The 24794-nt window shown below is 43.9% G+C and overlaps 2 protein-coding genes across 5 annotated transcripts in view; both read right to left on the bottom strand.

Moving 5' to 3' along the window:
* KIAA1671 overlaps positions 1-24794 on the bottom strand; it is a 337213-nt gene that overhangs the window by 38643 nt on the left and 273776 nt on the right. The window lies entirely within an intron of this gene.
* The window catches only part of GRK3 (G protein-coupled receptor kinase 3), a 150050-nt gene that overhangs the window by 42700 nt on the left and 82556 nt on the right, over positions 1-24794 (bottom strand). For all 4 annotated transcript variants that reach the window (XM_081836525.1, XM_081836526.1, XM_081836528.1 and 1 more), the window contains exons 8-10: positions 24530-24621; positions 23604-23703; positions 5132-5210 (exon numbers count right to left, since the gene is read on the bottom strand). In XM_081836525.1, the coding sequence (XP_081692651.1) occupies positions 5132-5210; positions 23604-23703; positions 24530-24621 (271 nt within the window). The remainder of the gene's footprint in view (positions 1-5131; positions 5211-23603; positions 23704-24529; positions 24622-24794) is intronic.

Genomic DNA, 24794 nt, shown 5'->3' with positions numbered 1-24794 from the left:
ATTCAGAACAAAAAGCAAAGTTAATTGTAAACAATGTGGTAACGGAAGAAATACCTATAGAAAAAGGTACACGACAGGGTTGCCCAATATCCCCTCTACTTTTTATATCAGTCCTGGAGGTTTTGTTAAATATGATTAGAAGGGATCAGTTGGTTAAAGGAGTTCAGGTCGGAGCTAGATACTATAAATTAAGAGCATTTGCAGATGACCTAGTTTTGACTCTGCAACAGCCAGATACCAGTACTAAAAGAGTGTTAGAACTAATTGAAATATTTGGTCAAGTAGCAGGATTTAAATTGAATAAACAGAAAACAAAGGTTTTGGAGAAAAATTTAACAATGGAAGAAAGAGAGAGGTTTCAGAGTGAAACAGGTTTGGAAATAACGAAAAAAGTGAAATACCTGGGGGTAAACTTAACATCTAAGAATGTGAATTTATTTAAATTATGAAAAATGTTGGTCAGAAGTAAAGAAAGATTTAGAAACATGGTCAAGGTTGAAACTGTCCTTGTTAGGTCGAACTGCTACTATTAAGATGAATGTATTGCCTAGAATGCTATTTTTGTTTCAGACCTTACAAATTCTGGGCAAGATGGATTGTTTCAAGAGGTTGGCAGAAAGATATATCAAAATTTGTCTGGCAGGGCAAAAAGCCCAGAATAAAGTTTAAGATTTTAACTGATGCAAAAGATAGAGGGGGGTTTGCCCTGCCGGACTTAAGATTATATTATGAAGCAGCAACTTTCTGCTGGCTGAAAGACTGGCTACTTCTTGAGAACACAGACATCTTAGATTTGGAAGGATATGATAATTGTTTTGGTTGGCATGCATACTTATGGTATAACAAGGCAATGGTGTACAAAGGTTTTAAAAACCATATTGTTAGAAAAGCATTATATAATGTTTGGAGCAGATACAAAGACCTATTGGGAACTAAAACTCCCAGGTGGTTGTCACCAATGGAAGCCAAGGGGGTGAAAAAACTTAATATGGATTCTAAATGGCCAAAATATTGTGAAATCTTAGAATATGAAGGTGAAAGGGTAAAGCTTCAGAGTTATGAAAAACTAAAGTGCAAAGTTCGAGATTGGCTGCATTACCACCAGATAAATGAGACATTTAAAGAGGACAGGAAAATAGGATTTCAGAAGGAGAGGTCAAAGTTAGAAACGGAACTGTTAGAACCCAATACTAAGAATCTGTCAAGAATGTATAATTTGCTACTTAAATGGAATACACAGGAGGAAACGGTGAAATCAGCTATGATTAAATGGGCACAGGATATCGGTCATGACATTATGTTTGCTGACTGGGAACAGTTATGGACCACTGGTGTTAAGTTCACGGCATGTAATGCCTTAAAAGAAAATATAATGAAAATGATCTACAGGTGGTACATGACCCCAGTCAAGCTTGCAAAAATTTATCATTTGCCCAATAATAAATGTTGGAAATGTAATGAGAATGAAGGTACCTTTTATCACCTATGGTGGACCTGCCCGAGGGTGAAAGCATTCTGGGAAATGATCTATAATTAAATTAAGAAAGTCCTTAAATGGACATTTACTAAGAAACCAGAGGCTTTTCTCCTGGGCATGGTTGGCCAATTGGTGCCAAAGAAGGATAGGATTTTCTTTATGTATGCTACTACTGCAGCAAGAATTCTTCTGGCAAAGTATTGGAAGATGCAAGAACTACCTACTCTGGAAGAATGGCAGACAAAGGTGATTGACTTCATGGGACTGGCAGAGATGACTGGCAGAATTCGTGACTAGGGGAAAGAGGCAGTGGAAGAAGACTGGAAGAAATTTTAAATATATCTTAAAAACTGTTGTAAAATTGATGAGTGTTAAGATGTCAAGGGGTAAGAAGCAGAGAATTACAGCTGTAACCAACAAATTTATGGGAATTTAATGAAGGGAACTAAATGGATAAATTGACTAAAGGGTTGCTAAAAAAATTCTTTCTAAAATAAGGATGCAGCGAAAGGGAGGTATGGGGAAGTCGATTGAAAGAAGTTACAAGAAAATAAGACTATGAATTTATTTATGTTTGATTTGTTTATGTTTGTTTGTGTTTTGTGATGTGTTTGTCTTTTAATTATGTGTTTTAAAAATTGAATAAAAATTATTTTTTTTAAAAAAAAAAGTTCTTTAGATAGCCACCCTGGCTTCTTTAGGCACCTTCCATGTTTCCGTCTCATTGGTATTGCCTGAAGTTGTGCTTTTACTATCTCCCTCTTAACAAACTCCCAGCCATCATGAACTCCCTTTCCTTTTAATATTACTGTCCATGGGATCTCACCCAGCACTTCCCTAAGTTTTATGAAGTCGGCTTTCTTAAAGTCAAGAAATTGAGTCCTAGTATGCTTGGCTGCTCCTTGCGGCTGTATAGTAAACTTCAGAAGAGCATGATCACTCGCGCCTAATGATCCTTCCACTTCTACCCCACTAACCAGGTCATCAACTTTGGTTAGGACCAGATCTAAAATGGCTGTTCCTCTTGTTGCTTCTCCCACTTTCTGGACAACAAAGTTGTCTGCAAGGCCAGTGAGGAATCTGTTTGACCTTATGCTCTTGGCTGAGTTTGACATCCAGCAAATATCCGGGTAATTGAAGTCCCCCATTACTACTATCTCCCTTCCTTTTGCATGCTTGGCCATCTGTTCCAGGATGGCATCATCTATGTCCTCCGTTTGGCTTGGGGATCTATAGTAAACTCCCACAATGAGGTCCCTGTTATTCATCTCTCCCTTAATTTTGACCCAAATGCTCTCACTTTGGCTTTGAGGTTCTAAATCTTGGATCTCTTCACAGGTATACACATCCCTGACATATAACGCCACTCCTCCTCCTTTCTTGTCTGGTCTGTTTCTCTGAAATAGATTGTAACCCTCCATTATTACATTCCAGTTGTGGGACTTATCCCACCAGGTTTCAGTGATGCCTATTATGTCATATTTAGTTTGCTGTACCAAGAGCTCAAGCTCATCTTGTTTATTACCCATGCTTTGCGCATTAGTGTACAGACATTGAAGTCCATTAATCATTCCCCCGTGTCTCTTATTTAAGGATTTTTTCCTCCCACCACTAGGTCTGCGTGCTGTTTGCTCCATTTGGTCTATGACATTTGGATGATCATCTTCATCAATTGATAGACTCCTACCTTCAGGAGCACTGTCTTCCTCCCCCACATTAGTCAGTTTAAAGCCCTCCTGATGAGGTTTCTGAGATTTTTGGCAAAAACATTCCTCCCAACCGTTGTGAGGTGCAGCCCATCTCTTGCCAGAAGTCCATCTTCAAGAAACTGCAGTCCGTGATCTAAGAATCCAAACCGTTCCTGTTTACACCATTTGCAAAGCCAGCTGTTCACTTCCACTATTTTTCCCTCTCTCCCTGGGCCACGTCGTTCAACTGGGAGGACAGATGAGATGACAATTTGTGCATTTAATTGCTTCAATTTCCTGCCCAGAGCCTCATAGTCTCTTTTGATCTTCTGGAGGCTATTGCTTGCAGTGTCATTGGTTCCCACATGAACCAAGAGGAAGGGGTATTTGTCAGTGGGCTTTATGATTCCTTGCAGTCGTTCAGTTACATCTTGGATCTTAGCCCCGGGGAGACAGCACACTTCCCGAGACATCTTGTCAGGCCCACAGATCACTGCTTCTGTTCCCCTCAGTAGGGAATCCCCTATCACCACTACACGCCTCCTCTTAGGTTTGGTCAGGGTTCTTCCGTGAGCTGTCCGTTCCAAGGTCGCCTGCACATTCCCTGAGGACTGACTTTGCTGCTCGTCTTCATATACCTGATCGACTGTAACGAGGGAGAGATCCTCAAATGGAGTCTGCTCTTCATCTTCCATGCTAGGGGAGAGGACCTCAAAGCGATTGTGTATTTCTAAACAATCAGAGCAAACCCTGGGCCTCCTACTTCTTTGAGTCACGTTTCTCCATATATCTGGCTCCTGTGTTGGTGAACTAGCCTCCTTCTCAGGGGAGTCCCCTGTCTCCTCCTTGGTGGAGACGGTGTGCTCTGTTGCTTCCAAGAAGAGCTCCAGCTCTCTAATTCTTTGGAGCGTAGCCACACGTTCCTCCAGTTGCTGGACTTTGTCTTTTAAGAGGGCAATCAACATGCAATTGCTGCAGGTAAAGCTGCCTGCCACCTTTGGCAAGATGGCAAACACTGTGCAGGAACCGCAGGCGACTGCAGCTGTCCCCTCACTCTCCATCTTGAGAACGTGTCGTTGAGGGTGGCTACAGCAGTCCTCCATCATAAGAAGCATGCAGACAGGACAAATAACTCCCCCCAAAAAAACCCTAGGTCTCCCCCAACAAACGTTTGAGACTAGCTCCCCTAAATCTAAGAGATGGGTTAAACTGCGCACGCTGCTAGGCGCGCACCGCTGCCCTGCAAGCTCTGATAAGCTCCTCCCACAGCTAATCACCTACCTCAACAGAAACTCTGCCCCCTCTGACCTTTGCACAGGGAGAGCAGCTAATCAGCCACAAGAAACACACACAGGAGAAAACCCTTTTTGCTCCTTCTTCAGCCGCTGCCCTGCAAGCTCTGATGAACTAGAAATTAATGAACTATGCAGAACTGGCGAAACTGACATGTAAATTGCGAGATAAAGACAACTGTGACTTTAAAGAAGAATGGGAAGCTTTTACAGTCTATTTTAAAAAACAACAAAATGAACTGGACTCCTTGGCAGGTTTTGAATAAACATACACAAATTTATTGGGTTAATATGGAGGGTACATAATATAAGGATGTATAGAATTTTATAATATGCAGAGAACAATATGAGATGAGAAATCAGAGAGAGGAGCTGAGGGAAGTCCTGCGGGGGAGGGAGGGGGGTTTGTTGGGGAGGTGGGAGGGAGAAAAATGGGAGGGGGGAAAACAATGAGGATGATTTGTATTGTTGATTTGTTATGTTGAATTTGTTAATAATTTTGTTTTAAAAAAGAACACTGCAATGGCCTTGCTTGATTTGACCCTGTTTCCAACATTGGCAAGCAGAGCGGGGAGGTGAAAGCCCATGACTGTCCTCCATTTGCAAAGCTCAGAACTTGGCATAGCAATCTGTGCATATTCCCACCCCAAGATCTCCCACTTGATCTTCCTTACCGTTCATCAGGTCCAGAATGAAGCACAGCTTGTCAGGGGTGTGGAAGGCGTAAGTCATGCACACAATGAAAGGGCAGTCCTGGGGCGGGAGAGAAAGCAAAGGGTTTCTGTCAAGCAAGATACTGCCTTCCTGGCCCCTCCTGGATCCAGCAGGTAGGCACAAGGCACAAGTTTATGGTTTGCTTTTGGTACTAAGAAGCAGCAAACCTTTGCAAGACCAAACAGCCTCTGAAAGAGTTGGATGCTGTGCTGCCTTGTCCTGATTCTTGCCTAGAAGCATCCTTAGTTCACAGAACCATAGAACTGTAGAGTTGGGAGGGACCCTGAGGGTCATCTAGTCCAAACTCCTGCATTACAGGAACCACAGCTAAAGCATGTAGGACAGGTGGCCATCCAACCTGTTTAAAAACCTCTAAGGAAAGGGAGTCCAGCACCTTCTCAGTCTGTTCCACTGTCAAGTTCAGTTGGAATCTTCTTTTTTGTCATTTGAATCCCTTGGTTTGCTTCCTGCCCTCTGGAGCAGAAAACAAGCTTGCTCCATCTTCCATATGACAACCCTTTAGATATTTGAAGATCAAGACCTCCCAGTCTTCTCCTCTCCAGGCCAACTTCCCCCTAAGTTCAAGGGGGAAGAAGAGCTGGCCAGACCTGGGACCTGCCACCAACTGACATCCTCCAGTCCTTTTTTTTTAAAAAAAATGATATTTATTAGAAGTTTCAAAAATTACAAAAAAAGGCAAAAGAGAGAACAACAAAAAATTAACAAAACATACATAACAGTACATCAAAAAAGAAAAAAACACACATAAAAACCAATACACCAATAACAATTTTAAAAAAACACCACACATCCAATATTCCATATCTCCATCCTTCATTTACTTGTTTCATCAACCTCCTCACACCTCCCTTTTTGTATTCTAGTTTAATTATTTGTTTCAGCAAATTCTTTCCATCTTTCTCAATATTTATTGAATAATTTGTCTTAACATTCTAACCTATTAGTTAACTCAGCAAATCCTTTCCATCTTTCACTATATTCTGTCATTCAATTTACCTTAATTTATTTTAACCTTATCTTTCTATAAAATACCTTAAAGCTTAAAACTTAATATTTATTTGTACATAATTCCTTATATCATTTCTACTAAAGCCAAATATTTTCATTCCAACATTTTCCTAATGCTCATTAATTTTACACTAATTCCCAATATAAATAAATTCCTTCCAATCTTCCTCCAGCGTCTCTTCTTCCTGGTCTCGGGTTATGTCAGTCCTTACTGTCCATTCCATCTAGTCCATCAACCTGGTAATCTTATGTCCGAGGCTCTTAAGTCTTTTCCATGTCCCTTCTGCAGATCTTCTTCTTGTTTGTACTTGCACTTTACCTTATCTTTTGTTGATCTCTTTCTTAATTCCTTTCCTTTCTCATTGAGGAGTAGGTCTTGGGGATGTTCCAACTCAAAGATATCTCCGTCTCTCCTCAGCAGATCGGCCCATTCCCCACAGTCCCATTCCCCACAATCAACAGTGTAGTCCAGAAAATATTTCAAAGTCCCTCCAAACTTAAGGGCCCCCACAACTCCAGACCCCCCCTGGCCCACTCCAGATTCAACCTTCAACAACAATGGCTTATGCTCCTGTAGGGCCTTGGGCTTCTCCATTTGTATTACTTGAGGTTCAACAGCAGCCTCCTCCATTATCTTCTGCGTTTGCACTTGCTCTGTCAAAGCAGGTTCCTGAGTTGGCTCCTGGATGGTTTCTGTATAAGTATTCACTGTTTGTCCAAAATTTTTGATTGCAACAGTAATCAAGTCCATCTTCTCATGCATCTGCTCCAACAAAGCGCTTGTCTTGCAAAAGGCAAGCACCAAAACTTCTTCCAAACACATTTTTGTTCAAGGTCACAGTCTGATCTCACGATCCTTATCACCGCAGCTGTAGAGTCCCCAGATCGACTCCAGCAACAATTTAACAAGCTCCCTCTAGAGGAGACAATTTCTATTTGTATCCATCTTTTGAAAGCAGATCCAACAAAAAAAAAGTTACTTTCATTTTTCAGATTTCTTGTTTCTTTTAAATGCAAAAGGCAACATTGGAGACAATTTGTTTCTCTTCTTTAACTATCTGTCAAAGGATGCTCCTTTCACAGTCAATGAACTTCACCAAAAATCTCTGTCTCTTACACCCCGTTCCCAGGTTTGAGACGGTGGAAATTTATCTTTCTTTACTCTCTCTCCTGCAGGCTTAAACAGTCAAAATTCCCCCTCTTTACTCCTGCTTCCAAGAGGGGTTTAGATGGTTAAAACAGGAGGAATTTTAAACCTTTATGTACAACTTTCCAGACTTTAGCTTGCACAATTTTTGCTTCAGGCTATTTACAAAAGCGGAAGGCGGACTTCCTGTTTAGAACCTTCCCGCTCGAGTGCCAAATTAAAATGTTTCTTAGCCCAATTTTCCGTTCTACTCACGGGTACTTGTTTAGAGTCCAATTGTCCCCAGGAAAAAGTCAGCGCTCTCCGGCAACGGCTGTGCGGCTTCACTCCACAAAAATAGCGGTCGATTCAAAACACCGCGCCGCTCACCCCACGTCGCTTCGGATCCCTGAAAAAGGGGTTTCCTTGCATGTAGGGGGCGCTCCTAGTGTCAGCTGAATCCCACGTTCCCAGGCTTCCTCCGCCTGGGATTTTTAAAAGGGTCTCTGCCTTCGCCACAGTGGCAAGACCCGATTTTCACGGAGCAGGTTCCTCTGGATCAGAGGAATTCCGCCATTGCCGATGGCGCTAACCCGGAAGTCTCCTGACATCCTCCAGTCCTAGTCCCAGCCCCCTGATCATCCTACATGTGCCCCCAAGTTTGCCGCATAACTGCTTTGAAAAGGAGGTGGAGGCCAACCCTTTATGCCCACCCTTTTGCCCACCCTTTACAGGCAAGCCATACTTTGACCATCACCTCTAGGCAGGCCAGGTTGCAGCCTCATGGGAACCAGCTGCTGACTCCCAGTAGATGCCTGCTCATTGTGGCTGTCTGCTGTGGGGAGACCGCGTCGTGATTCCCCAAAGACTCCGTCAACGCATCCTGGAGGCTCTGCACGCTGGCCACCCAGGAATCGTCAAAATGAAGGCATTGGCTCGGTGTTACGTCTGGCGCCCTAACATGGACGATGCCATTACTGCCTGGGTTTCCGCCTGTCAAGCATGCCAAGAATCGAGGCCTGCGCCACTGGCAGCTAAGGGACACACCTGGGAGACGCCCAAGACACCCTGGTTGAGGGTGCACATCGATCTGGCCTGATGACAGGTGCCCTCCAGCTTCCATAATCCCTGGTCGTTGGCCATGCTGGCTGCTGGGGATGCTTGCTGGGAACTGGAATCCAAAATCAACTGGTGGGTACCAGGCTGGTAAAAGATGCCATAGGAGACACAGATGCCTGCACTGAGGGAGGACAACCAGGGAAAAGCATTTGAGAGGGGGCAGGTAGCGGGGCTTGGTGGCTCTTGCAAGGCTCCTGGGCAGCTTCTGGACAACTATGTCCCAGTAAGGAAATCCAAGTTCACACGATTTTTTGAATTATTAGCTGGCTCTCAACAAACTCTCAGTCTTTGTTTTTCCCCATGGAACGACAAGACCAGCAGTGGAATATGAGAAGCTTGGCTCAGACCCATGACCCACTGTCCATTTAGTTTTCAGATGTACAGTCCACCTCAGAAAGCCTGGCTTATGGATTCGTAGAATCACAGAATTGTAGAGTTGGAAGGGACCTGACAGTCATCTAGACCAAAACCCTGCAACGCAGGAATCTCAACTGCAGGTTTGCATCATAACACACACCTTAGTCCACTGTTTCACACAGTAACTAACCAGCAACTGGTGTTCAGAGATAGCTGGAGGTTCCACTTAGTCATCACTGTTATTAGACTTTTCCACCATGAATTGGTCTAACAATCCCCTCCCCATTTTAAAATTCCTCTAAGCTGGCAGCCATCATGACATCTTTTGGCAGTGAGTCTCATCAATCAATTATACATTCAACCTCCTTCACAGGATCATTGTGAGGATAAAATTATGTGAAGCGAAATAGAGATGCCCACCCTGGTGCCTAGGGATAAGAGGGGACAGAAATATAAATGAAGCATAAAGTAAAAGTCTCCACACATTCCCTCAACTTCCCAATACAAATATAGGTAGCAGGTCTGAAGTTTCTCTGAAGGGCTTGTGTACTCCTATATAAGATCATAACTCTCCTGAAACTCAATGAATCCCTTACAGGAAGGACTCAGTGGCAGAGAACATCAGAAGAGCCTGGCTGTTGGATCAGTCCAATGGCCCATGTAGGCCAGCATCAATCAATCAAATGTTTATTCGGCTTTACGCCCATCATGAAACACAACACAACAAAACAAATAAAATAAAACAGCGGACTCGTACAAGCCACAAGTAGTATAACACAGTTCACAACTCACAAGGACAAATATTAGCCAATTCATGAGAAAAGTTTAAGATTAAGATTAAAATTAAAATTAAAAAAAATTTGCACTACACTAAAATCAATATCTGATGTCGTTATAGAAAATTCTTATAACTATCAATAATCAGCTAACATTCCATTCCGTCTCTTGTACGAGAGGACGGCTGTTAGGAATTTAGCAACCTGTAGGGTAATATAAGGATCCACATCTTGAGGAAACCAGGCAAGCTGTAGGTCTACTGGTTTGTCAGCCATAGGCTGGATTATGGAGTTTAGTATGCTAGCACGGGCTGAACTGTACAAAGGGCAGATAAACATAACATGATGTAGAGATTCAGATGTTTTCATTTCACAAGCACACATTGAAGAGACTTGGCCCTTAGTGAATCTATGTCTCAGCACGTTTGTTGGAAAGACATTAAACCTAGCTCTAATGAAGGCATATCGGTGAGACGCGGCCATAAGCGATGTTAAGTAGGACGAAGTGCGGTAAATAGGGGTTATGCCGAAATTTAACGGCGAGCAGACTCCACCACCAGCTACGAAATTTTGATATAGCTCCGCATCATCCAGCCTTTGATTTATACACCTTTTTGCCACATTTAAATCCAGTTTAAGCAATTCAGTGGGCGAGATCTCATAAGACAGCAATTTGGCATGGATTTTTCCTGACCACAAATTTGTGAAGTCATCTCGCCACATGCATTGAATGAGATAGTGGTTCGGGAGTTTATGCCATAGGGATATCCAATAAATCAAAACTCTCCTCCATATAACTAACTCCACTGACGGGATCTTCATTTCTAAGCGAATAGCCGCATTACTTACGCATGTTGGTAATTTTAAAAGTCGGCGTAAGAATTGGCTTTGAAGAGACTCTAAAGGTGAGAGGTTTGCAAAGGCAGCCCATAAAGGTGCAGCATAGGCCATTGTGGCCATCACTTTGATGCTATACACCTTCAGGGCCGCAGGGATGAATAAGGCCCCCTCAGAGTAGAAAAAACGAAGGAGGGAGTGTGATAGGGCTTTTGTCTTGTTTTGAAGATATTCAACATGCGCTTTCCACCCTAAGTTATATTGAAAATAAATTCCTAAATATTTAAATTTGTGTACTTGTTCGATTTTCGTGCCCTCCAGTTTCCATGAATAAAGTTTTCGACTCCTTGAAAATATCAGGACTTTGGACTTGGTGTGGTTGATAGACAGATGATTAGAATGGCAATATGTCGCAAAAATCTTTAGTGCCCTCCTTAAACCCACTCTGGAGTAAGAGAGTAGTACCGCATCATCTGCGTAGAGAAGTAAAGGACAGCGGTAATCTGCTATACGAGGGGAGTGGACAAATTTATGTGAGACGGCTAATGGGTTCCTCATATCACTGATAAATAAGTTAAAAAGAAGTGGGGCTAAAATACAACCCTGGCGTACACCCTTATTTACTGGCACTGGGTTAGTCAGGTCTCCAGCAGGGGATAATCTCACCCTGGCCACGGACCCGGCGTGAAGTTGGGAGATAAGCCACAGGAGCCTTCTATCTATTCCCCATCTGGCAAGTTTATCCCATAGTAATTTCCTCGGGATACTATCAAACGCAGCTTTCAAATCTATGAAAGCTGCGCAAAGTTGGCCCCGTCTAGGTGTCGAGTATTTCCGGGCTAAGTGATAAAGAATAATTGCCTGGTCTGTTGTGGATCGGTTTAATCTAAATCCAGCTTGCTCATGTCCAATCAGGTCAGCCTCAACTGACCACTTCATCAACCTTGCCAGCAAAAAACGGGCATATATTTTCCCAATGGACGATAGCAGACTGATATTCCGATAATTCCCTGGGTCACCGGGAGGGCCTTTTTTGTAGATAGGAATTATAATGGCCTCCTTCCACATTCCTGGAATTAAGCCCGTGGCATTTATTGCGTCGAACGTTTTAGCTAAAATCCCTGCCCACCATGCCGAATGAAGCTTTATAGCCTCAACAGGGACCAAATCTGGCCCAGGGGCCTTACCAGTTTTCAGCTCGGCTATCAATTCTAGGATTTCAGCAGGGTTGGTATTGGGCCAGACGGGAAGGGATTAGATGGTCTCCAATGAGTGGCCGGAGCTTCTACCACAGAGAAATATTTTCTCAGGAACTGCTCCCATGTAGGGGCCGGGATCACTGTTAAGGGATATTTCGTGTTTCTTCCCTTTATTAAGGACCAAAATTTCCGGGAGTTATGAGATTTTGAGGCAGAAATTATAGTCTGCCAACGATTTAAATGCCATTCCTGTTTGGCCGATTTCTGGGCCTGTTTGTATGCTTTTTTAGCCAGGGAATAAGATGGAGGTAAGGCCGGAGCGCCGGAAAGTTTATAGTCATTATATATTGTATGTAGATGGAGTCTGGCTAGCTTGCAAGCAGAGTTGAACCAAGGGGCGCCAAATTTAAAATAATCGTTTTTAACTCCATGGGTTGGAGAAGTAAAAAAGCGAGTTAAAACTTCTATCAGGCAAGAAAAAAAATTCATACAGGTAATAGGATCACGCGGGACTATTCCTACATCCGGCTGGTCACCAGGAAACTTTTCTCTGATAAAATCCATATATCTATGAGCAAGGGCAGGGGACCATCTAGTCCCCTTTATTTTAGTGGACGACTCCACAGTCACCAGGATTGGGTGGGAGCGGTCGAGCAACTGCCAGTCAACACATAACTTGGTTGTCAGGGGAAGATGGTCACTAAATTGGGCATTATCAATTTTAAAAGAGGTGACATTCAAAAATAAATCCCGGGAAACCAAAACATAGTCGAGAACACTGTTTGATTTTAGCCCCAGGTGGGTGAACTCTCCTGGTATGTCTGGAGGACACCTGCCATTTAATATGGTTAAATTAAGGCGTAGAGTCATCTGATAAAGCATCACTCCCGCCTTATTGACTTTTACATCCTTTGATATTCTAGTGGGGGTGTATGCTAGATCGTAAGTTTGAGCGCCAGGGTCAATCCACCACTTAGACTTTTTAAGAGCCTCCCAATTTGAGGCTATCCGAGCGTTAAAATCGCCTCCAGTAATGGAGGGGACATTGGGATATTTAAGATAACAGGAAAGTAAAAAATCCTCTAGGGCTTCCCATCTAGAAGTAAGATCAGCTGCTAACCCTCCCGGAGGGAAATAGACATTTGTAACCAATAAAGAGAAGTTTCCTCCAGAGATCAGTCCGGTAATAGCATAAGGCGGAAATGCATGCACTAGTGAAAGTCTAGCCCGAAGTTTAAGGGAGATACCAATTGTAAGGCCACCTTTAGGGCGGCCACCATTCGTTGACGGGCTAGCAGGCAGACATATAAACTCAAAGCCATTTAACTCAATTTCCTCCTCCACCCAAGTTTCTTGTAATAGTATGATAAGAAAGGAATTAATATATTTTTGGAATTCTGGATCTAATTTTTTACTTTTCCATCCAGCAATGTTCCAACTTAATATTGAAGGCTGGGGTTTCCCCGTTCCTCCAATTGACTGTCATTCGGGAAATTGGCTCAACTTTAATACGGGAAGAGGGGAGCCAATAAAAAAATCAGTTATCTTCCTCTGATGTAAAACCCCTCGAAAAGGCTGAGTGGGATTTACAAGGTCATCTGACTGTTGAGCTTGGCCACTCAAACTACTAGGAGTAGGACCTTGAACAGGGGCGGACCCCTTTTCCAAAAGAGTTTGGTGGGCCACCCAGGGTGGACCAGCTATCTCGTCGGAAATTTGGTCTCTCTGTAACCTGCTACTGGTCTTTTGGGCTACATGATTTATGTGGCCTGTTGGGTCTTCAATAAGTTCCGTCACTGGTCTTGCTGTTGAATCCATAATACTCCGCAAAGAGGGATAAGGCTGGGCGAGAGAGCTATTTGGGAAGGTTGACAAAGGGGCCTCTTCTCTTGATTGGTCAATGCTATAAGAAGGTTCCAGGTCAGGCATCGATGAATGTGTAGAAGGGGATTATTCTTGTTGTGTGCTACTTTCTTCAGGGATGTTTTTCGATGGATGGTCATGTAAATCTATTAAGAGCACAGAGGATTGTTCTACTTGGAGGGAAGGACTGGTAGTTGCTTCTTGGGGTTGTATCTTCTCCTCCATTGCCGACATACATTTAGCATTAGATATTGAGAGATCCATATGATCTGGTTCTTCTAGAGAGTCATATTCGCTGTACGTGAGTACTCTGGAGCTGAGCTTCCTAATAAGTTGGGTTTTAAGCGATTCCAGTCTTTTAATAATTTCTTTTTGTTCCGCCACTGGTAAATCTGCAAAGGAGGCAATAAGTTCGATCTCTTCTGGTAGTGTCAGGCCACTTTCCGGATGGTCATTGTTCTTTGCTAGGGGAGAGGAGGCTACATAGCTCTTCTCCTGGGGTAGAACACCCCCTCCGGTGACCACTGGTGGATCGGGTTTAGCAGATTTTGAGCCCTCTTTGGTTATTGCCTCCAACAGTAGGGGTTTAGGCGTAAAGTGTATAAAAGCTCTCGTTGGTACTATCCCACAGCGAAACAAAAATGCTTTCTTGCGTAGTATGATAGTGGGAATTTTTGTGGATTGGAACGCAAGCAGGACTCTCTGAGATTTATGATGATGGGCAAGGGGGAGGACTGCACAGAGGTCAATTTGTGTTGCCTCCATATTTAAAAGCACCTTTAAGAGATCCTTGGCACCCCCCAAGGTTCTCCATCTTGGGTCCCCCAAAGATTGATGACCTAATTGAAGGTTAAGGTTGTATTTAAATTTGTTAGTACGCTTGTTATTTAAGGGCAAACTCCTCGTCCCCTTCCTCTCTTCAAGGGACTTAACACCGGCTGACGCTGGGGAAGTAGTAACTAGCTTTTGTTGGAGGCTGTGCAGCTGGGACGAAAGATCATCTAGTCTTTTGAATATACAGTGCAAGGTTTTGATTATTAAATGGGACTGTTCAAATGTCATATGATTGGCCATGCCAAGGACCAGTTCCTCCTTCTGAGGAGAGACTACACTCTTACTGTTGGCCGCATCGCTTGTTGTTTGTGGAATTATTCGCTATTCGTCTTTAAGCGCTGACGCGCAGTCAATCAGTGGGTTGAAACGGTTCTGCGTTTCTACCATGTAGGAACAATCCAGTAGATTACTCCCTTCTTTAAAGTGACATGGTTCGACCCTTGTTTGCTTTGATCTCGGAAAGGGAGCGGGGACTATCTCCTCGGAATCTCTAAAACGTTTCCCATATCCCATGATTCAGATATCGAGAAAAGGGGGGATAGTATTTCAACGTCAACTCAGGTGATAAATATTTCCTTCTAGCCAGCCAGCACTTGCAGTGAGGGTATATTTCACTGCCTGTTCATATGAAAGTTGACGTCTTCACCCTCACCCTCACAGGCCGGCAATTTAGGTCTATTTAGATCTACAAGGAGACTACCAGTAAGCAACACAGACCATTCCTTTGAAGTCCTACTCCCACCAGGACTAAGACTAATATAAGATTCTTCTTCAAAGCTTATCGCAGGGCCCACCACAGTTCGGTCTCAGATGAAAGGGAAACTCTCAGATGAAAGGGAAACTCACAAAGGCCTTCCAATTTGCCAGCTCCCTCAGCCAATAAAGCGAGATGAGCGCCGCAACCACAGAGTCGGTCACGACTGGACCTAATGGTCAGGGGTCCCTTTACCTTTTACCAATGAAAGGCAGGCAGAAGTACAGGTCCAAGTCTCTCATGAATAGCACCCTCCTGCAAATGAGATGAATTCTCAGAAGCATCACTATGAACTAGCTACACAGCGTGACAATAATACAGAAGGTATACAGGCCAAAGGCACATACAACAACTGCTTCAACCTTGCATTATGATGGTTGTATGAAAGAAAAAACTGAGCATCTTGATCTCATAGTAGCCGATCAGATGCCCTAATAGGAAGCCCGCAAGCAGGATCCAAACACAAGGGCACCCTCCCCTCCTGGGTTCCCATCATTTGATATCAGAAGCATTACTGCTTCAACCAGTGGAGGCCCAGCATGGCCACCATGGCTACTAGCCGTTGATAGCCTCCTCCTCCTTCTCAATGAATGTATCTAATGCTCTTTCAAAGCCATCCAAGTTGGTGGCCACCTCTGCGTCCTGTGGGAGTGAGTACTTTTTCACAGCTGCCCTGAATCTTCCAATAATCTGCTTCATTGGATGTCCCTGAGTTCTAGTGTTATAAGAGGAGAAAAACTTTTCTGTATCCACTGTCTCTTCTTACTCAGCTCTTCTCTAAACTAAAAAGTCCCAAATGCTGCAACTTTTGCACACAGTGGAGATGCTCCATCCCCTTGAAGATTCCTGTTGCCCCTTTCCTGTTGCACAGACCGGCTCTAAAGCATTGCAAAGGAAGACACCCCAGCCAAGGTCAATATCATTATTGTTTCTTCAATAAACTTGTTTCCCAACAACTTGCACTTAAAAACACAGATATAAACATGTTACACCATAGTAAGGTGAATCATAGAATCATAGAGTTGGAAGAGACCACAAGGGCCATCGAGTCCAACCCCCTGCCAAGCAGGAAACACCATCAGAGCACTCCTGACATATGGTTGTCAAGCCTCTGCTTAAAGACCTCCAAAGAAGGAGACTCCACCACACTCCTTGGCAGCAAATTCCACTGTCAAACAGCTCTTACTGTCAGGAAGTTCTTCCTAATGTTTAGGTGGAATCTTTTTTCTTGTAGTTTGGAACCATTGCTCCGTGTCCGCTTCTCTGGAGCAGCAGAAAACAACCTTTCTCCCTCCTCTATGTGACATCCTTTTATATATTTGAACATGGCTATCATATCACCCCTTAACCTCCTCTTCTCCAGGCTAAACATGCCCAGCTCCCTTAGCCGTTCCTCATAAGGCATCGTTTCCAGGCCTTTGACCATTTTGGTTGCCCTCCTCTGGACACGTTCCAGTTTGTCAGTGTCCTTCTTGAACTGTGGTGCCCAGAACTGGACACAGTACTCCAGGTGAGGTCTGACCAGAGCAGAATACAGTGGCACTATTACTTCCCTTGATCTAGATGCTATACTCCTATTGATGCAGCCCAGAATTGCATTGGCTTTTTTAGCTGCCGTGTCACACTGTTGGCTCATGTCAAGTTTGTGGTCAACCAAGACTCCTAGATCCTTTTCGCATGTACTGCTCTCAAGCCAGATGTCACCCATCTTGTATTTGTGCCTCTCATTCTTCACGTGCTGGCTATTTGTTTGAATTCCTCTTTGGTGGTTTCCTCCCTTTTCCATTTTTTGTACACATCCTTTTTTAATCTTAACTCAGTTAAAAGTTCTTTAGATAGCCACCCTGGCTTCTTTAGGCACCTTCCATGTTTCCGTCTCATTGGTATTGCCTGAAGTTGTGCTTTTACTATCTCCCTCTTAACAAACTCCCAGCCATCATGAACTCCCTTTCCTTTTAGTATTACTGTCCATGGGATCTCACCCAGCACTTCCCTAAGTTTTATGAAGTCGGCTTTCTTAAAGTCAAGAAATTGAGTCCTAGTATGCTTGGCTGCTCCTTGCGGCTGTATAGTAAACTTCAGAAGAGCATGATCACTCGCGTCTAATGATCCTTCCACTTCTACCCCACTAACCAGGTCATCAACATTGGTTAGGACCAGATCTAAAATGGCTGTTCCTCTTGTTGCTTCTCCCACTTTCTGGACAACAAAGTTGTCTGCAAGGCCAGTGAGGAATCTGTTTGACCTTATGCTCTTGGCTGAGTTTGACATCCAGCAAATATCCGGGTAATTGAAGTCCCCCATTACTACTATCTCCCTTCCTTTTGCATGCTTGGCCATCTGTTCCAGGAAGGCATCATCTATGTCCTCTGTTTGGCTTGGGGATCTATAGTAAACTCCCACAATGAGGTCCCTGTTATTCTTCTCTCCCTTAATTTTGACCCAAATGCTCTCACTTTGGCTTTGAGGTTCTAAATCTTGGATCTCTTCACAGGTATACACATCCCTGACATATAACACCACTCCTCCTCCTTTCTTGTCTGGTCTCTTTCTCTGAAATAGATTGTATCCCTCCATTATTACATTCCAATTGTGGGACTTATCCCACCAGGTTTCAGTGATGCCTATTATGTCATATTTAGTTTGCTGTACCAAGAGCTCAAGCTCATCTTGTTTATTTCCCATGCTTTGTGCATTAGTGTACAGACACTGAAGTCCATTAATCATTCCCCCGTGTCTCTTATTTAAGGATTTTTTCCTCCCACCACTAGGTCTGTGTGCTGTTTGCTCCATTTGGTCTATGACATTTGGATGATCATCTTCATCAACTGGTAGACTCCTACCTTCAGGAGCACTGTCTCCCTCCCCCACATTAGTCAGTTTAAAGCCCTCCTGATGAGGTTTCTGAGATTTTTGGCAAAAACATTCCTCCCAACCATTGTGAGGTGCAGCCCATCGCTTGCCATATGCCCATCTTCAAGAAACTGCAGTCCGTGATCCAAGAATCCAAACCGTTCCTGTTTACACCATTTGCAAAGCCAGCTGTTCACTTCCACTATTTTTCCCTCTCTCCCTGGGCCACGTCGTTCAACTGGGAGGACAGATGAGATGACAATTTGTGCATTTAATTGCTTCAATTTCCTGCCCAGAGCCTCGTAGTCTCTTTTGATCTTCTGGAGGTTATTGTTTGCAGTGTCATTGGTTCCCACATGAACCAAGAGGAAGGGGTATTTGTCAGTGGGTTTTATGATTCCTTGCAGTCGTTTTATGATTCCTTGCAGGTGGGGTGAGGGGAATCATAGAATCATAGAGTTGGAAGAGACCACAAGGGCCATCGAGTCCAACCCCCTGCCAAGCAGGAAACACCATCAGAGCACTCCTGACATATGGTTGTCAAGCCTCTGCTTAAAGACCTCCAAAGAAGGAGACTCCACCACACTCCTTGGCAGCAAATTCCACTGTCGAACAGCTCTTACTGTCAGGAAGTTCTTCCTAATGTTTAGGTGGAATCTTTAAAATCAAATAAAACATGAACATTTTGTACAACACACAAAAAGTGAATTTCAGAAATAGACTTGAAAGAGAAGTTGCTGAATTACAACTTATTAATTAACTGAAAACTATTGGATTTTTCTCTCATGACATATGCTAAAGCTATTTTTTGTTTCATCTGCATACTATCCCTTGCTTTTTCCTGTAGCACTAATTGCAGTCATTAACAGTTGTCAACAGTTACAGATAGGTAGCCGTGTTGGTCTGCCATGGTCAAAACAAAATAAAATAAAAAAATTCCTTCCAGTAGCACCTTAAAGACCAACTGAGTTAGTTCTAGGTATGAGCTTTCGTGTGCATGCACACTTCTTCAGATACCTGAAGACAACAGTTGGAAGAGACCACAGATACCTGTTGTCAACAGGTTTATCATACCCATTGAGTCAATCACCCATCTCCTACGACCCTTCTGAGAAAACCCCCACCCCACCCTCTCACTATATATAAGGGTCTAGTGACTTCTGTTTCAGTGTATCTGAAGAAGTGTGCATGCACACGAAAGCTTATACCAAGAACAAACTTAGTTGGTCTCTAAAGTGTTACTAGAAAATTTTTTGATTTATTTCGACTGTGTCAGACCAACACGGCTATCTACCTTACAGGGTTCTTGGGATGAAAGGAGTGGGGGGGAACCATGTATGCCAGCTTGAAGCTCCTTGGAGGAAAAGGTGGGATAGAAATGCAATACATACATACATACATAATGAACACATACATACAAAATCATTACATACCGTATTTTTCGCTCCATAAGACGCACTTTTTTCTTCCTAAAAAGTAAGGGGAAATGTCTGTGCGTCTTATGGAGCGGATGCGTGGTCCCTGAAGCTGAATTGCCCAGGGGCAAAAAGCAGATCATGCTTTTTTTTTTTTTTTGAAAGAGGGAAGTGGGTGTTGAAACAAAGCCGCTGATTGCAAGTGATCAAGCGATTGGTAGCGAGATAAGGGACGCTAGCAAGAAAGGAGGCTGCCTGGGAGGGGGGAGGTAAAGACAGCAAACTTGCAAGGAGAGGAGACAAGAAGACTAAATAAATGAGGAGAGAAATTAGAAGAAAAGGAGGAGCAAAAAACTGCTCCAGCTAAGAAAAAGACACTAAGGCAAACAAGAGGGAAAGGAATCAGCTGATCGGTAGGATCGGGAGAGAGATAAGGGACGCTAGTGGAGGTAAAAGCCCATGGATCCACAAGATTTTTACATTGGGTCGCCCCAAAATCATGCATCCACTGTTTCCTGGAGCTGCAATGGTGCAAAAATGTGGTTACAAAGCACGGATCCGCATGGATCCTCAGAATTTTTACATTGGGTCAGCCCAAATTCACCATCAGATCACAAAGCATGTCCATGGCTACAGCCTGCACCAAAAAAACCACGCACTCACTGTTTCGTGGGGCTGCAATGGCGCAAAAATGTGGTTACAAAGCATGGATCCCCATGGATTCTCAGGATTTTTGCAATGGGCTACCCCAAACTCACCGTCATATCACATGTCTGTGGCCACAGCATGAACCACAAAAATCATACATCCACTGTTTTGTTCAGAATAGTTTTTTTATTGTTTTCCTCCTCTAAAAACTAGGTGCGTCTTATGGTCAGGTGTGTCTTATGGAGCAAAAATACGGTACATTCTATCAAGCAGTGGCAAAGCAGCTTTGGCAACCATACAAGAGTGAGCTCTCACATAAAATGGTCAAAGGCTGCCGCTTGCCACCAGGAAGCTGCCCTCATAGTTCTTAAGGAGGGTGACAAAGCAAATGATGGACTCTCACCACATGGACACTTAGAGCCTTGCTACAGGGCGCGCACACCTCTGGTTGAAGTGCTCTTTTTTCCTTTTCTTTTTTGTCTGCAAAAGCTCAAAGGACAGTCGGGCCATTTCAGTCCTTAGGCCATCTGGAGGAAACCAGGCCCTGGGGATCCCAGTAAGGTCCACTCCTTCCCTTGGGATGCTATTTGCTTTGCCATATTCAACCCCCACATGATGGCATTCTTCATCCACTGTCAGAGCCAGCATGCCTCTCTCTGTATACCAGTTGCAAAGAACCACCAGTGGGGAGGCGGCTGCTGCTGCTGCACTTGGGTCCCACTTGCAGGCTTCCCAGAAGAAGTATCTGGGTGGCCTCTGCGAGAACAGGATGCGGGATCTCGTATTTTGCACAATTTGTATACGGTGTTTGTTTGATAATGTGTGGTTTGCTATGCCTAATAAAGGATTGACTTTTAAAAAAAACCAGGATGCTTGACTAGATGGGCCCCCTTTGGCCTGATCCAACTACAGGGCTCTTCTTACGTTCTTATTCACTATCCTAGTTTCATTTTCCAGCAGACTCATTTTTATAGATCAGGAAATCGTGAATTCATTTGGAACAGAGTCACTGAGAACAAAAAAATAATAATCAACTTCTCTGCCAGCATCCCCAGTAACTATGGCAATCAGAGCTACTTTTGGCTTGACGTAACAAGGTTATTTTTCTCTGAAGATGCTGCCACTTTGATGTGTGTTTCCTAATCAGCCCAGAAAGGAGAATTTGGAGTTGTGTGCTCTGTGTGCACTTGACATGTGTATCTTTTTAGCTTTGTTATGTGACAGGAGAAACACTGGGTCACAACCACAGGAAAGGACGGAGCTGATGTAAAACAAGAAATTCGCCTCTCCAAATGCTGGTAAGCCAACTGGATCCTGAAGATAAATGGAAAGATCTCTATCCACTATTGCATATAATGGCTGTAGAGTCATTCAGTGTATAAAGTCCTTTATTATAGCACTGAGGGTTTGAAGAAGAGTCCTGCTGGATCAAAGCAACCGGATCATAATGTCATAAAACTTCAAAGTTGGAAGGGACAGCAAGGGTCATCGAGACTAACTCCATGCAATGCAGAAATCACAGGAGGACATCCAACCTTTGTTTAAAAATCTCCAAAGAAGGAGAGTCCACCAACTTCCAAGAGAATTGGTTCCACTGTCAAAACGGCTCTTATCATCAGAACGTTCAGTCGGAATCTCCTCTCTTCTAATTTGAATCCATTGGTTCAGGTCCTACCTCCTGGAGCAGCAGAAAACAAGCTTGTTCCGTCTTCCATGTGATAGTCCTCCAGGTATTTCAGATGCCTCCACGAAGCCCACAAGCAAGGTCAGAAAGCAACTCCCTGGCCACTGGTGTGCAGAAACACATTGCCTCTGGGTAGGGAGGTTCCATGTGGACAGCATTTCATAGATTGGCCTAAAGTCATCTAAGCTACTACATAGTGTGGTGCTGGCTGTGCTGGAATTTGCCTTATACCAAGTCAAATGACTGGTCCAGTGAGCTCAGTACTGTTAACGATGATTGGCCAGGATTTCAGGTAGGAATCATTCCCAGCACTACCTCAGCTCTGGAAATTCAAGGGGCTGGGATTTGTATCCAAATCAGATTCCCTCTGCCACTGAGCTATGTGCAGCCCTTCCCCAAAGCCACCAACTTAGATAGTTTTGAAAGGGGTGCAAGGCAAATCCACAGAGGAGGATAAGGCTGCCTGGTGGCAGCATCTTACCTCCAGTATGGGTGGGAAGCTCCAGTTCCAGGTGGGAAGTCTCTGGGTCCCAAGTGCTGGGGAGAACAAATAAGGGGGATGCTGTTGCAGTTATGTCTTGCCTGCACACTTCTTGGAGGCATGTGGGTGACTCCTGGGAAGATAGGCCTAGATGGGCCTTTGGTCTGATCCAGCTGCAGGACTCTGATGTACGCTGGTGGCCATCACCACAACTCATGACAATCAATTCCACAAATTTATTAGGTGCTGTCTGAGTACCTTTCTTCATTTCCTCCTGAATCTCCCACCAAACTACTTTTTGGATGACCTCTTGGGGGACAGAGAAAAGCTTTCCACTTTCTTTACCCCATGCCTACTTTCACAAACCTCCTTAATGACCTTCCTCAGGAACCTTTTTCCTTAAGTGCTTTAGCTTTTTTGCATCAGGAAGGTGTTCCTGCTCCAACAACCATTTCGGTTGCCATTTTCTGTACTTCTTCCAGCTCTATAATATCCTTGCTTGAGACAGGCTGGCCAAAGCTGAGCATCAGGCACATTATTATTATTATTATTATTATTATTATTATTATTATTATTATTATTTATATAGCGCCCTATACCGGGAGGTCTCAGGGCAGTTCATGCCCTCCAGATGTTGTTGAACTCCAATTCCCATCAGTCCCAAAAGCCAGAGGTCAAGGGCAGTGGGCAGGAGAGCGTATCCTATTTCACCGCCTGAGGCAAAATGGGAAGGGGCTGCCCTGCCAATCCCTCCTTTACCTGGGTGATGTGGCAGTGACTGCAAAGCAATGATGGCTAATTCTGGTGAGATCTCATGGGGCAAATGAGTGCTCACACAGCTCTCGGTGGAAGGTGCCACTCCTGATGTTCTGACACCCAAGGCAGCTGCTTTGGCCCACCGCATGGGCAGGCTGGCCCTGGCATTGAGAGTTGGAGCCCACTAGTATCTGGGGCTTCAGGTTGGGGAAGACTGCTGTACACCACGATTCAAATGTGGCCACACAACAGACTATTGTAGCCAGACTGACTTTGGCTTAACATGACAAGGCCTTCCTCATACTTTCATGTCTTGTTCTGTTCATCCATTTAGTCACCAACCCAATTTCAAGGGCCTCTGGAAAGCACCTGCTGGTATCTTTCAGCTGAAGGTTGACCCCTATTTTGGCAGTGACAACTCACAACACAAGGGAGCATTTGTTTATATGGCTGCAGAATACCTCCGGGAATCCACTGGTTGAATTTATATCCTAAACCTCATTGGGTAGTGATCCTAGAGTGAGTTACAGTAAAACCAAAATGCCACTGTTAAAGCAACAAATACAAATGTAAAAATTAAAAGCATGCAACACCCAGTCTGCCCTGTGGTGGAATTTCCCAATATTATTATTATTACTATTATTATTATTATTGTTATTATTAACGTTAAGAGAATGAGCAAAGAGTCAGAACATACTTACGCCTGTACTGACGAGCGACAGCATGATCCTTTCATTCAAGGCTAAAGTCTCCCCTTGCTTCATCTTGATCCTCTTCTTATCCAAGCATTTCATTGCATACCTGAAAATTGTAACTTGTTGAGAAAGGGGCTTTAACAGAGCATTCAATTTTCATCACTTTCAACTGGTAGTTTGAAGGCAGAAAAGTAGGTAAACTGGGAGTTCAGGAGAGGTTCAGGGAATGCTGCCATAGGTAAGGTCCACCTTTCTGGTCCCTCAAGAAGAGATGCTGCTCCACTGAGTTACAATTCCTCTGCTTCAATTATCCCACCTCTATTGCTTGTGAGTTTTGGTTTATGTCACTCTACAGTAGCCTTCCCCAATCTGGTGTAATTCTCATCACCTAAGGGATGCTTTCTCAAGAGGCCATTGTTCTCGCCCAACAACAGTCTGGAAAACGGAAATGCATTTTGCAAGAGGTGATCCAGCCCCTTTGGAAAGGGACCAGAGCCCATAGAAAAATCCAGACTGCCTAAGCAGCAAGGACAGTTTGGGGTGGGGGTACCTGCTCAGACAAAACTGGACATTCACATATAGATATGCTGCACCCATACACTGGGTTAAGGGTGAAAATAGCATTCACTGGCACAATTTAGAAGGAAATTATTTAGATGAATAAAGCAGTGGATAAAAGCATGTTAACTGTACCTCAGTTAAAATGTGATAAGCCCACTGGGGGCCAATGAAGCTTCAATGGGTCATCACTCCCCACTCCTCAGACATACCTTGCTGCTGGCTTTTTCAGGTGGAAAGGGCATCCCACTTTCCAGCCAAAGTGGAGAACCACAGCAATTAAACACACAGCACTGCAATGGCCCTCACGTTGATTGTTCTGTTACTTGGGGATTTTATATGGATGCATTACAAATACAAACAAAGCTACTTACATCTTCCCTGTGTCTGCTTTCCGGCAGCCATAAACTTCTCCGAAGCCCCCTCGCCCGATGATCCGGTGGACACTGAAGTCATTCATGGTCAGCTGGGGATGGAAGAGGTGAAAATGAACATTTGCTTGTGCTGACCAGCACACATGCCTCCTTGCAAGCACCCACCTGCCTCCAAAAACAACTCAGGCTAATGTGTCACAACAAACTGGTTGCCTCCTTTTGCTTTTCAGGGATTTGGTGCAATTTAAGGATGAAATGGAATCCT

The sequence above is a fragment of the Podarcis erhardii genome (assembly GCF_964252035.2).
Source record: "Podarcis erhardii genome assembly, chromosome: 13".
Classification (NCBI taxonomy): Eukaryota; Metazoa; Chordata; class Lepidosauria; order Squamata; family Lacertidae; genus Podarcis; species Podarcis erhardii.
The sequence above is the reverse complement of the archived record's forward strand: the minus strand, read 5'-3'. Positions and strand labels throughout refer to the sequence as shown.